Raw genomic sequence first — 12,510 nt, 5'->3', positions numbered from 1 at the left:
CTTTAGGAAAAAACAACGTCAGAATTGAAAGGCAGCCTGCCCAGTAGTCCTGGCCTAACCGCAGGAAGATGAAGTAGTTGCATTTCTTCCCTTCCTCTGCCAAGGCAACTGTACATTGTTGCTATAAATAGAGACGCACTGGATCCAGCTTATTTTAACCTTGGAGGGAGACAACTCGGCCACTGTACCAGCAAAAGGGTTGTTGCCACCTAGAAATGTCTGGATGCCACTGAACGGTCCCCCAGCCCACGTGGCTGCTCAGCTACCACGTACCAAACACTTGCACAGAGCTCCCAGCAGACACAGAACCGGGATTCACACCGCACCCGCCCAAAAGCTGCGTCAGCACAAAAGCACAAGTTGGAAGCGCGGGCAGAAGCGGCTGCTGCAGGCTGGAGGCGAGGGGGGACAGTTGGGAAAGATAAAGATAGAACTACTGAATTGGGTTTCTGACCTCGCGGGACTCCCATCCAAGGTCAGTGCTTCGGCTGTGGGGGCCGGGACTGCAACCAGCACTAGAGTTAAGCGCTACACCTTTATTGCGGGGCTTTGCTCTTGCGTGCAGACCGTAACACTTGAAGCTGTGCCAAGCTGGCCTTGCAAATGCAAACCACACCTATTTTTCAGCTGGTAGGCGGAGCTTGGAGAAAATGAGCGCTATCTTTTTAAAACATAACTGGCAGATCTTGCAAAACAGTAAACGCTTCCCATTCTAAGAACAAGATTGACAGCTCTGAGCTGAAAGATGGATTAACGCACAAGAATGAATTCTGAAATTCCAGATAACACAGTTAGAAGATAGAAGTCACGTGGATGCCTCACACCAGTAGCAGGGGCTCCAGAAGCGTGTGTTCCCAGCAAGAGCAGCGGAACTGCGCAGCCAGGGCACAGCAGCAGGAACAAAGCTGATTTCCCCCTCAGCAGCACCCTGTACAACGCATTTCGGTGGAAATGTATCCATGTAAGGAAGAACTTGTACAGGAACTGAGCGGAATGTGTTTGTAGCTGGAAACTTAGCGTGTGATCTCCCTTGTGCAGAGAAGTAATGGTTGGAGGAGGCAGGGGAGCAGAGGATTTGGACACCTTTAGCCCCAATGTGTAAGCAATTACCAATACGATATAAGCACCGAGGTAACAAGTAAGCCCTTTTCGAGGAAACACAACTAGTCAAGCATAAGGGAAAGCGGCGCTCTACAGCTATTCCTGCAACAGATGGCTGCAGTTAAGTAACATGGATGCTGCTGCCATGTGCGATGGACAAGAGGAATATCAGGTCACGCATGAATACACAAATAATCCCCATCACTGGCCCTCTCATAGCGAAGCCTCCAGCCTCTGGAAGCTCATTATACAAGGGAACTATGATAACAGTAACAAGAAAGCAAAAGCATTTGAAATTCTCATCCTTTAATGGTCAATGATAACTTCTGGCTGGTTCTGTGTAATACAATTAAACAATAGACTTAAATGTTTCCAAAAAAAAACAAAACAAAAAAGAACAACAAAAAAAAAGCAGCTCTCACACCCCCTCTTTCTTTAGCTTCCTTTAGCTTCCTCTCACCGACATTCCGCTGCTGGATTGGACTCCCATGGCCTAACGTACAGCTCTCAAGTCACCACACATCCACATCTTAAGTGTAACGAAGAACTGAAAAACCTTGGTGCACCAGTGATGTGTTATTTTAAAAATAACAGCTCTATTAAACCAAATCCTTCCCAGTCTCCACTGCTTCTCAAAGAGGAAAAAACAAAATGTTACTGTGGGAGTCTTAATACACTTGTCTTTGTGGGTTTCTCTCTCTTCCCTGCTGAAGTCATACGGCGTAGAGTTCGTAGATCTTCTTTACACAGTACACCAGGGCAGCGAGTGCTATCGTGTTGTGCAGTCTCTTTCTGTGCAGGTCGTCCTTCCTCACCAGCACCACCGGAGTGGAGGAGGTTAGCGTATGCAGGGGCAGCCGGGAAAGTTTATAGGCATCGTACTCAACTTGGTACTTGCAACAGGGATCAAATTGCCAGGAGATCCCATAAAGGGTGCAGCACGCCACGCTCAGCACACCAGCAGGCAGGGAGATGTAGTGAGAATAATCGGCTGGAAGTGCCAGAGGGGTGAAGAGACAAGTGGTGCCCGCTAACACGGCCGTCTTGTGCAGGCAGTTCCCAACAGTGATCCAGCGAGCCGTCTCGTCCCCGATGCGAGTGGGCTCTATCACGATGTATTTGTACTGCGCTTCCAGGGCCTGCTCCAGCTCATACTCAAACTGGTCCTGAGCGTTCTCTCCGTTGTAGATTTCGTGCACGATGTAACAGTCCGTGGAGGACAAGGTGACCCTGCAAACAGGAAATGCGGAATTAAAACTACGGAGCTTAAAGACAGACTTTTCAGCCACCCAGCTGTGAGAACGGGAGAGAAAAACTCCCAAAATTAGGTCAGCCCCTCAAGGTCAGTCACTGCCTCTGCCCACCAACAAGCAGCTGTTCAAATCCAGATTCATTTCACATCAGCTAATTATGCCTGTGGTACATGAAGTCATGCCGAAAAGAGGCAACTGTTTTTCCTTACCTTTTTCTAACTTGGAAGAATTAGAACATCTAGAGAAAATAGAATCTCGTTAACAATCCCAAACTGGTTCCTCACACCAGTACCTAAGGGCTTTCTCTAGAGACACTGGAAATGTCACACGTTAGTGACCACACCACAGCAATGAACCGTACAGACTTAAGGAGTTTCAACAGAAAATAAGATAACCAGCTCATCCACCAAGAGGGCAAGTTGCACTGCAAGGCTTTTGAGAGAGGAAGCATCTTCAGACGAAGATGTTTGGTTTCTCCCCACAATAACTCTCTGCCACTGATGCAGCTTGCTATTTAGTCCTCCATAGTAAATCCAACCTAGTAAATCCAACAAGGATGGCCAAGAAACACTGCTGAAAGGTAAAAAAGGCAGCGGAGCATTCTGAGACAGAACGATTCGCTCCCTCTGCTGAAACAGGACACAGCAAAGCAATGAAGGAACATATTTTGAACACAGGCAGGCTTTACCAGTGAAGACCAAGAGCTGCTCGCTTTACCTGGGAGCACGCTCGCTATTGACAGGTGATTCTTGAGGCTTGTACGTCCCTCATTTGAGCAGCAGCTTTTTGCTACCTAAACTCACACCGATTTCTACCTTCCCTCCACCCGCTTCACACACATCGCCTTAGCTGCAGCTACATTAATGTAACAGACCGCTACGAAATACGATAATGACCAATTACCTGCACAGAGGATAAAAACCAAACCACTAGAACAAGGCAAAATCCTTCCTCTTGAGCAGAAGAAATAACTATTTCTGACATACTCGTGCTTAACCAGGGCAACACTGAGCACATGGCCTCTGAAGGATAAAAATATCTAGCAGATTCCTTTAGCAGAAGGAGAACAATTTGCACACATATTTGACCCAAGCGCAGTAGACAAAATAACCTCATCCCAGCAGCATTTAGATCCTCCTGATATTGGAAGGCAAGACACGGCTGAAATGGAGAATGAAAATAGCACTTCTTGCTCCATTAGTACAACGGTACTTATGTGCGTGCACTGGAAAATAAGGGAGAGAAAAATACACATTCACAAGCTGCTGCGTTACCAGACATTACCCTTAATGCGCAGCTCCATCCGTGCTGCAAAGGGTATCGCGCAGTGACCATCTGTAATCAAGAATATTGTTACATTTCAAGCTGTTGCCAGGAGTAGCTGCTTTTGTCATCAGCAGCAAACACATCAAACAGCAGGACCCAAGATGCACCAGCCTCTCTCAACGCACAGTAATAAGCAGTTTCATTAAAAGTCTGCCTGGAATTTATATAAACTACAAGGAAAACTCAAGTTGCAAGGTACTTATTGAGTTCTCCGCAGTGCATTTCCCCCTTGGCCTGTTCATGGGTAGAAAGAAAAATAAAAACCCACGTGAATGCTGTTTGCCAGGGGCTTCTTTAAGGCCATTACCGTGTCAGACGTTGCTTGGAAAATTAATATTAACTCCTTAGCACAGGATGGGGAGGGCTCTGACATTCTGTGGTGAGTTGGCAAGTATTTAAAGAAAAATTTTGAAAGACAGCACCTATATAAGAATTTACACTTAGTTATATTAGAGGTGTAGTACTCAGCTATCAGCTAACATTAAAGAGTTCTTAACAAAGAACCAGGTAACCAAGTGTTGTACTGCTATGTTAAGGACACCGCTGGTAATAGTTTCTGCCAAGGATTTTTTTTGCTTGATCACAACTGTACCAAGTGCAGCTTCTTCCAAATCAAAAATTCCAATTTCATTACAGATAACATGCTGAGACTTAAGGCAACTCTGTAAACCAACACCAACAGACTACATGAAACTGCTGACTAAGGCATAATGACTTCAGGCAAAAGCTATTGCTGAGAGGCATTTGCAAGCTGGAAGTTGACCCGGACCTAACACAACCCTCCAGATAAAATTAGTATTTCCTACCAAGGAGCATTTTCAGCATTTTGTAACTGCTAGAAACACGCAGCGTGGGTCTGAAAAACAGAGAAGCAGAATCCTAATTCAACTAAGAATTCTGCAGAGGCTTCAGAAGAGCATGATAACCTCATCACCCTGGGATCTCCCTGTCATCAAGGGAAGCAAAGCCATTTCTTCTCTGTCTGTAGAGGAGCCATGGGGAACTGGGCTTCTTACTCCAGGAATTAAGTCAAATAATATGTCATGCAGAATTTCTCCGGGCTCAGCATTGGGATAGGTGGCACTACCAGCCTCATTTCTCCTTGCTCACATCTTGCTGATCTTCCTTTGGAACATCCCTTCTTGCCTTTGACATGTGCACAAGCAGAACTACAGCACAAGCAAAAGCCACCTGTCCAAGGGAGCAGGAATCCGGCTCTGGCCAGAGGCAGCGCTGTCCATCTCTTCTGGAATCTTTTGGCTTACCAGGCTCTGGGGCTTTAAAACAATAAAGTCAAGAAAAGCACCATCATCCTAAGCCAAAACAAGCAGATCTTAAAATATGTCCTGTCGAAAAAAATCACTGGGAAATAAGTAGCACAAAGGCTTCATCCCTGATAGGGTCTGGCCCCTTAACTATGCTGTTTCTCTACATCAATCCTCTAATATTGGAATAAATCTCCATCACAGCACTCAAGCTGCAAATGGTAAAATGGGTAATCCGAAAAACAAAGGACAAAGAATGAAAAATTAGCTGCTCAAACAATAGGACACATAAAGAATCAGTAACATAAGCAGAAAGTCTCAATTTCTGTATCAGAGGAAGTGGAGTTTATCACGTTTTATTTCCACTGCCAGCCCCGGGAGGATGGAAAGCTAAAAAGTGGTTTGTTTTCATATGATATAGAAAGAGACACAGATGAGACGCGTGAGCTTGAGAAGGTTTTAGACCTCGCTGGCACACAGAGAAGGACCTGACACAGCCTGTCAATTGAACACGGCAGCTGCACACGGACAAATCCAGTCACAGCAGTTGGATTTGCTCAAACACTGGAGGCTACGGAGCTTTTGGAGCTTGTCCCCCACCCCCCAGCGATAACAAACAAAAATGCAGAGCTATGCAATCAACTCCACACTGGCATTCACCAGTGACAACGTGTAGCAATATCATTAAAAGAAAAAATCAATTTTACTGAAAAGAATAGTAAATAACCAGTGTCAGAGAGGATCTAGTTCCAGAAGTCATAAAATGCTGCCACATGTCCAAAAGCCCAGCACACCATTTACTAGCCAGACCAGAACCTAAAAACAATTGTTAATATTATTCAAGTGAATGATTTTCTAGAACCCATCTCCCCACCTCAAAAAAAGAGAGCCAAGTTAAAAAGTTGTACAGCTGTTTTGTTAAGAACAGTTCTGGACCTTATATCCAAATAGTTTATTCTATTGGAGCTTCGTGCATTCTATTATTGAGAAATTTTAAATTTCTCATTCCTGGTGCAAACTAGATGGGGACTGTCCCAGTACTCACAACTATTCACCACAGCAAGATGAAAATCACTTCAAAGATCACTGATGTAAAATTTTGGTATTGCCAAAGTTATAAACAAGGAATCAGTTGTTACCAGAGCTACCACCAGCAGGAGGGGCAGAAGTGTCTGTCTTAGCTATAGGGCACGCTTCAAATTACATTTGGATTATCTTCCTAACATGGGAATATGGGAGCACGGCGGGAGCGGGGTGCTGCGGGTGCCTGAACACCAACTCCGGCAGTTTCCCAGTTGCGGCCCCAAAGCAGCTCCACTTCTCTGCCTCCAGCGCAGACACAGCCTCACAGCTGCCTCGCGAAACAAGCAGCCTGTTAAAAATAAATCACAATTGGAGCCTCTTTACAGAGGAAGAAATAAATAACTTCAAAGAGGAGGCGCAATGCCACTCCATGCGAAAAGAGCTTCAGTTTTGCCAGGTGCTAACTGGCAAAAAGAGAAACAAATGAACAGAGTCCTGAAAACAAGGCAGGTGACAACAGCCCGGGAGAAACCTCAGCATCCTTCTACCACTGTCTGCTCGCAGGGGAGAATGTCTGTGCCTCCCCAGTGTGCTGCCTGCAGCCTAACAGTGTTCCTCCAGCTGCCACAGAGGCTTTTAGTGAGGATTTCAAGTTGTCCAACTATCTCAGTTATCCAAGAAGTTCAGAATCACAATTAGAAACAATCTGCACAAAGCACAAGTACAGTTCTGTGCAAAAAAAAGTTACTTTAAAACCCCTCCCATAACACGTAGGTCAAGTTTGATGGGTTTTTTTAAGAGAAGAATGTTCCTAGACAACAGTATTGCTCAGGGCACCAAACACATTCAGATTAAGTGTAAATGAAGACCAGTCTGATCAGTAGTTTTAAAAAAATAAGAAAGGAAAGGCTTGCAGTGGTGTCTCAATGCCCATCAGGAGCAGCACACATGCACTAAATCTGGTTTAGCAATGCAGAGGGATTTCACACTGGCTGCGCAAGTGAACTGCACAAAAAGGACATTACAGATGGCCAAAGCACAGTGTGCGGGGTCATTATTAGCAACTCAGCCATGCTTGAGTAAGTCAATAAAGTCAAGGAATAACAAATACAAACACTAAACATCTCTTTCCCCACAAAAATCCTTCTTGAAATTCAATTTGATTTCAAGACTAATGAATGAGCTGTGGTCTGGCCTTAATTCTCAGTGGAAATACTCTGCCTAAACGTTACATTCAACAGTGTATTTTCCTACTCAGGAGAGCTCCAGGTAAGTACTAACACATACGAACTTAAACACCTGAAGAATTGTTTCTCTGCTGAACATCCACATGATCTACCAGTCTCAGGCCATTCACCACGGCTGTCAGGCCTATGGCTTCTTAAAGGTTGTCAACGCACGCAGGGCAAGAACGGGAAAAGCGTAGCAATAAAGCAAGACTTTCATTCCAAAGATGTACCTTAAATACAAATAGGAAAGAGAACAGGAGAACACGGGTGAGAACTTCAAGCAGGTTCAACAAGGGAAGGCAACACTAAGGAAAACATCACCAGACCATAACAAACTCCAGAGCAAAAAGAGGTGTCAATTTTAAGTCAACTAATGATTAGCCAGGCTAATGGAAATAGGTCAATCATTGCTGTGAGCAAACAGAGTACCAGAAATCTGAGCAGCACAGGTAGCGAAAGGAGAGATCTCGGTGAGGGCGCAGAGAAGCCAAGACAAGCAGTGGTGATGACATTAAAGCTGCTCTTTCTGGGGTTTGTTAGAACATCTCCCGGGGGAACAAAAGGCATTTTGTCCTGTGCCTGGCAGTCATCGTGCTGAATTTTATACAAAAACACTAAGTACAATTCAGTGTCTGTTCTGTATAAAAAAGTTGTTTTGGTCTACAGATTAACAATTCCCTTTAGACAGTCTCCATTAATGAGTCTATCCAGAATGAAGAAAACCAAATATTTAGTTGGTTCTCTTCAGTGTTTTGGGTTGTTCTCTTTAACCTTATTATTTCACCACCAGAGCGCCAGCTGGAGTTCACAGCCAATATCCTTTGAAATTCATGTCCTTACATTTCGCCCTATTGAGGAAAGCACTTTTTGACCAACGACAGACTTCCTTGTATCAATAAAGTCATTTATAAAGGGATACAGTCTCCACAGACAGAGCTGCTGGATTTTTTTTTAAATGAAAGCTGGTCTAGTCTAATGGCAGACAGTATTTTATTCAGTACTGCATCTCCTCACACCACCTCCCAACACACAGATGCCTTTTAGACTCGCTGGCTGACAACTCCAAAAACGCCTTGAAGGAGCTCGTTTATGCAGAATGTTGGATTAGCATATTCAGTTTAAAGGAATGTATCTTTGGACAAGAATCCTGCCTGGTATAAGAAAACCGTATTCACCGTCTAAAAAGCAGATGTCACCATTTGATGACATCAGGTCTGTCAGAACTGCCTGTTACACAGTGCGAGTCGCCAGCAGCCAAAGAGGTGAGTGGGTGCAATTTAGGATCAGCCACTGATTCGGAGAGGCAGAGGCTGGGTCACGCATTTCTCCAGCTCTGCAGTTGCAAGGAAGGAGAAGAACCAGGCTGACATAACCCAACACCTATTAGAACCATGATCTCCTGTCACGTTCGTACAGGATGACACCAAAAAGAACCACCATCTTTTGACAGGGATGGTGAAACTTTGGTCAATGTTGTTGTATCTGTCCTTCTGCTACTTCTGTGATATCTTACACTTCGCTACATAGTTTTCATTGCCAAGGGAAAAATAATACATGCTGCAGGTTCACGAAGTAACTCGTGTTTATGAATAAGCATTTTTGATCATAAGATCAGGAGTAATCGCTGCTTTAAAAGTCACCTCAAATTACTATTATATTATTGTACAGGTCATGGTTTAAGTTAGAAGGTAACAACTCACTGTTAAAACTGCATCAATTTTCATCCTGGTAGAACAATTTTCACTGAAGTTATTAAGTGCTCTTTCCATATTTTTTTCCTTCACTTCTGCTGGCAGGACGGGTCTGCTGCATGAAAACTCCCCTGAGCTCCACACCTCGTATGTTAGCATTGGGGCAGGCGCCAGCACAGGGTGCAGACAGCTTTACCACTGAGCCGGGTGGTATTCTTAGTTGTTTATAGAACCTACACTGATGCAGTAATTCCATTGGCTCTTTCAGTTCAATTACTTTAAAATTCTCTGAACACAGACAGCATTCCTGCAATTCACATTAGCACCAGAATTTTAAGGGCTGCTTGTGGCTCTCCTTGGCTACGTAGATTCAACACCATCAAAAAGAACGGCGCTGAATTACAGCAAGGGAACAAAACGAGGCAAAAGCCACATCAAAAATTACGAGAGATACTAGAATCTCCAAGTAAGGCAGCAGAACAAAAGAAAAAGCTTCACAATAACAACGCAGCAGCTTTTAGCAGCTGCTGGTTGCATCAGTCAGCCCTGGGGCAAAACAGGGAAAACGCCAACATAAGGAAATACAGGATTTAACTACACATTTTAAGTAGGTAAAGAACTGTGCATACAGATTTATAAAGTAGCTCAACAAGATTTTCCTCTGTCTCTTTTTCCTTTTTTTTTTTTAAGTTACGATTCGCAAACTTCTACAGCTACTCGGCGGGCAGTTCCAGCACGTCCTGGCTGCTCCTCCGGCCTGGTAGAGGCAAAGACAGAGCGTTACCGAGTGCTACCGAGCCCCCTGCGAGCGCCCAGGCCGCAACAGCCGCCCGCCCCGGCCCCGCCGGCCGTGGGGAGCGCGGCGCCTCCGGGACCGCCCGCAGAAGGGGAGGTCACCCTGGAGGACTCGTCGCTGCCCTGACCGCCTTTAAAAATAGCCGTGGAAGGAGCCTCCCCGGGGCCGGCCCTCCTCCTCCCCTGGGCCCCGAGCGCCGCATCCCCGCGGCGGGAACCGCTGCGGCCGCCGCCACCCTGCGGGGCCGCGCTGACCTTCCCCGGCCCGGCCCGGCCCCAGCCCCGCGCCCGCCCGCAGCGGGACGCCCGGCGAGCCCCTCCGGCCCGGCCGCACCTCAGCGCTGCTGCCGCCCGCCCTGCCCGGCCACGCTCTCCTCAGCGCGGCTCCCGCCCTTGCCGCGGGGTCGCGGGGAGCCCCGGGCGGCTGCAGCCCATCTCCTCCCCATTCCCTGCCCGCCCGAGGCGCCCCAGCGGCCCCGCAGCCTCCAGCCCGGCCACAGCTCACCTCTCCCGGCCGCCACCGCTGTTGGTGCTGCCGGGGCCAGCGCGCCTCCTTCCCCACGCCGCCATCTTGGAGACACTCGGCTCGCAAATGTCTCCACCAACGGACCCCGGGCCCGCCGCGCTGCCCGACGGGAAATGTAGTTCGCGGGGGCTGCCGGGACCACTCAGCGGGCGGGAGGCGCTCTCACGCGCGGACTACAAGTCCCACAGTGACCCGCGCCACCGCCCGGCCGCGGGGGCTCCTGGGACGCGTAGTCCCCTGCGCTGGTGCGGGGGTGGTGGGGCCGGACGGGGACCGTGGCGGGAGCCCGGGTGGTGCCTCCGGCACCGGCGGCGGGCAGAGCGGCCCCACGGCCCTTGTCTTGGCCTCTTCCGCCGAGAGGAGCGAGCCGGCTATGGGCGGGGCCCCGCGGCGAGTCCCGGCCTGCCCCGCGGCCCCACCATGAGGGGGTGCGGCCGGCGGTGCGGCCTGTGCCGCGGGCGGTGCGGCCCGGGCCGGGCGGGAAGGGGCCGCGGGCAGGAAGGGGACGAGCCGGGTCAGCTCTTGCCTTCAGTGCTCCAGAGCCGGAGCGTTGGCCTGTTTTCCTGCTTGAAAAGAAACACGATTTCTGCTCCCAGGCGGAGGCCTGGAGAACCGCCTGCCAGCAGCACCTCCCTGGGAAGATGTGGGGCTTGTTGGGGTCAGTTTAGCCCCTTTAGGCAATTCTGAAAGAGAAGCAGGGAAGGGGGAGGAGCAACAGTTCAGAGCCAAACGCTTCACAGCACTTGAAACCGAGGTTTCCCAGCTCCCCTGGATCCAGCAGCAGTTGATGCTGAAGGTTTCAGGGGGTGTCCCAGGACCCCCTGCCCTCAGCAGGGTCACCCACCGGGATGTGTGTCAGTGTTTGGATGCTGCATCTTTGGGGTCCTTGTGCCTCATTAGGGCCCTCTCTGGCTCCCAGTTCTCAGCAGATGAACCTTTTTCTCAATAATTCGTTTTCCCTCAACAAGCAGCAGCTCCTGGCTCTGCAGCCTCCCCGTTCCTGGAGGCACCGCTGTACTGTCCCATCGGAGAGCACAACCAGTGCGGCCAGGTGTTTCGGAAGAGCGCAGGGCTGACTTTGCATCTCCCCTTCCTAGAAAATGCCTCTTTTTGACATGTTATTTCCAAATGATGTAACGTAACCAATGAGAACAAGCCCACAGCTGCCTCCACATCACAAGGCTGTGCTCCCAGACTGCAAGACCCCACCCCACCTCTGCTTTCTTAGCTGTATTTTGAGGTTCAGATGTTTCACTGGAGGTAAATGGTGCATTTGCACAAAGAGGCGTTTGGGAAGCGCGCCCAGCCTGGCAGAGCAGCGGCTTTGCTGGGACGGGCCGGCACATCGGCCTGTCTGGAACGTGGAATGTAAACAGAGCATGTTACCAGCAACAGCCCGGCTTGGTGCTGCCACCCAAACCTGCCGCTGTCTCTGGGGAGGAGCAAAACCCACGCTCCTGCCGGCTCCGATTGCAGCCCAGGGAACACTTGTGACATCGGATCAAATCCTAACTGTAAATAAGCTGTGCCCCTTCTGCCCACCATTTACCCCAGCCCTGGCATTTTCAGCTACTGAAACTCTGGCCTCAGCCCGGCTAGCTCATACCCGGCTTTAGGAAGCAAGGTAAACTCGCTTGGGCTGTGCTCCCAGGGCTGAGGAGCGCTGGCACCAGGAGGGAAGCACCTTGTGTCCCTCTGAGTCACCTGGACAGCAGGAAACAACTCCACCAGCTGGCTATTTAAATGTTGTCAGGACTTAACGTTTGCAAACTTCGACTGATGAACAGAAGCGCTGAGCACCAGCTCATTAGAAGCTGCACTTGTAGGATAACTCCTGAAGACTGGGCTGAAATCTTGAGGCAGGACTGGTGAGCGTGAGCACGGATGGATCAGCTGGCAAAGCAGAGGAACCGGTTGTGATCCTGCTCACCCCAAGCTCTGCGCAGTCATTGCGGTGTCAGACAGCCCTATGATCTGAAATAACATTCACCAGCTTCAGCCCCTGCCTCCCAGTTCGTTCGCAGTGGGAATACTGGGATCTGGTGCTCCCTGCTGGGAGATGGGTGCTGCAAGGAGCTGGCAGCACCCAGCGCAGGTGACAAAAAGACAAGAGAAGCTGCCCACAGGTCACAGGGAGCTGTGGCCAGCACCAGGACTGGGACCAGGATCCCTTTCTCCTGAACCCAGCGAGGGTCTCACAGACCCTCCATCACCCTCACTGCCTGGATGGCATCCTTCTCATACAAGATACTCTTCCTCACAAAGGGGAGAAGCAGCAGTGACCTGGCCTGGTGGTGACAG

At 48.9% G+C, this 12,510-nt stretch overlaps 1 protein-coding gene across 2 annotated transcripts; it reads right to left on the bottom strand.

Annotated features, from left to right (window-relative positions):
- Positions 1–1,104: 1,104 nt before the first annotated feature.
- TMEM11 (transmembrane protein 11) lies at positions 1,105–10,289 on the bottom strand. 2 transcript variants are annotated; one of them, XR_013922891.1, is made up of 3 exons: positions 10,189–10,289; positions 9,518–9,645; positions 2,194–2,331 (listed from the first exon to the last, which is right to left on the bottom strand). XR_013922891.1 is itself a non-coding variant. In XM_080354271.1 (2 exons), the coding sequence occupies exons 1-2, from the start codon at positions 10,251–10,253 to the stop codon at positions 1,815–1,817; spliced, it is 582 nt and encodes a 193-aa protein (XP_080210397.1). In that variant the 5' UTR covers positions 10,254–10,269; the 3' UTR covers positions 1,105–1,814. The 2 variants fall into 2 exon arrangements, 1 of the variants encoding a protein (XP_080210397.1); XM_080354271.1 differs by lacking the exon at positions 9,518–9,645 and having other exon boundaries at positions 1,105–2,331; positions 10,189–10,269.
- Between the last annotated feature and the right edge of the window lie 2,221 nt (positions 10,290–12,510).

This window comes from Nesoenas mayeri, assembly GCF_963082525.1.
Source record: "Nesoenas mayeri genome assembly, chromosome: 15".
In the NCBI taxonomy this organism is placed as follows: domain Eukaryota; kingdom Metazoa; phylum Chordata; class Aves; order Columbiformes; family Columbidae; genus Nesoenas; species Nesoenas mayeri.
The sequence above is the reverse complement of the archived record's forward strand: the minus strand, read 5'-3'. Positions and strand labels throughout refer to the sequence as shown.

Coding starts and splice junctions, on each gene's coding strand:
- TMEM11 (XM_080354271.1), bottom strand. CDS start 10,253: ATGGCGGCGTGGGGAAGGAGGCGCGCTGGCCCCGGCAGCACCAACAGC. Junction 2,332..10,188: donor AGCGGTGGCGGCCGGGAGAG/GTGAGCTGTGGC, acceptor TCCTGTTTGCAG/GGTCACCTTGTCCTCCACGG.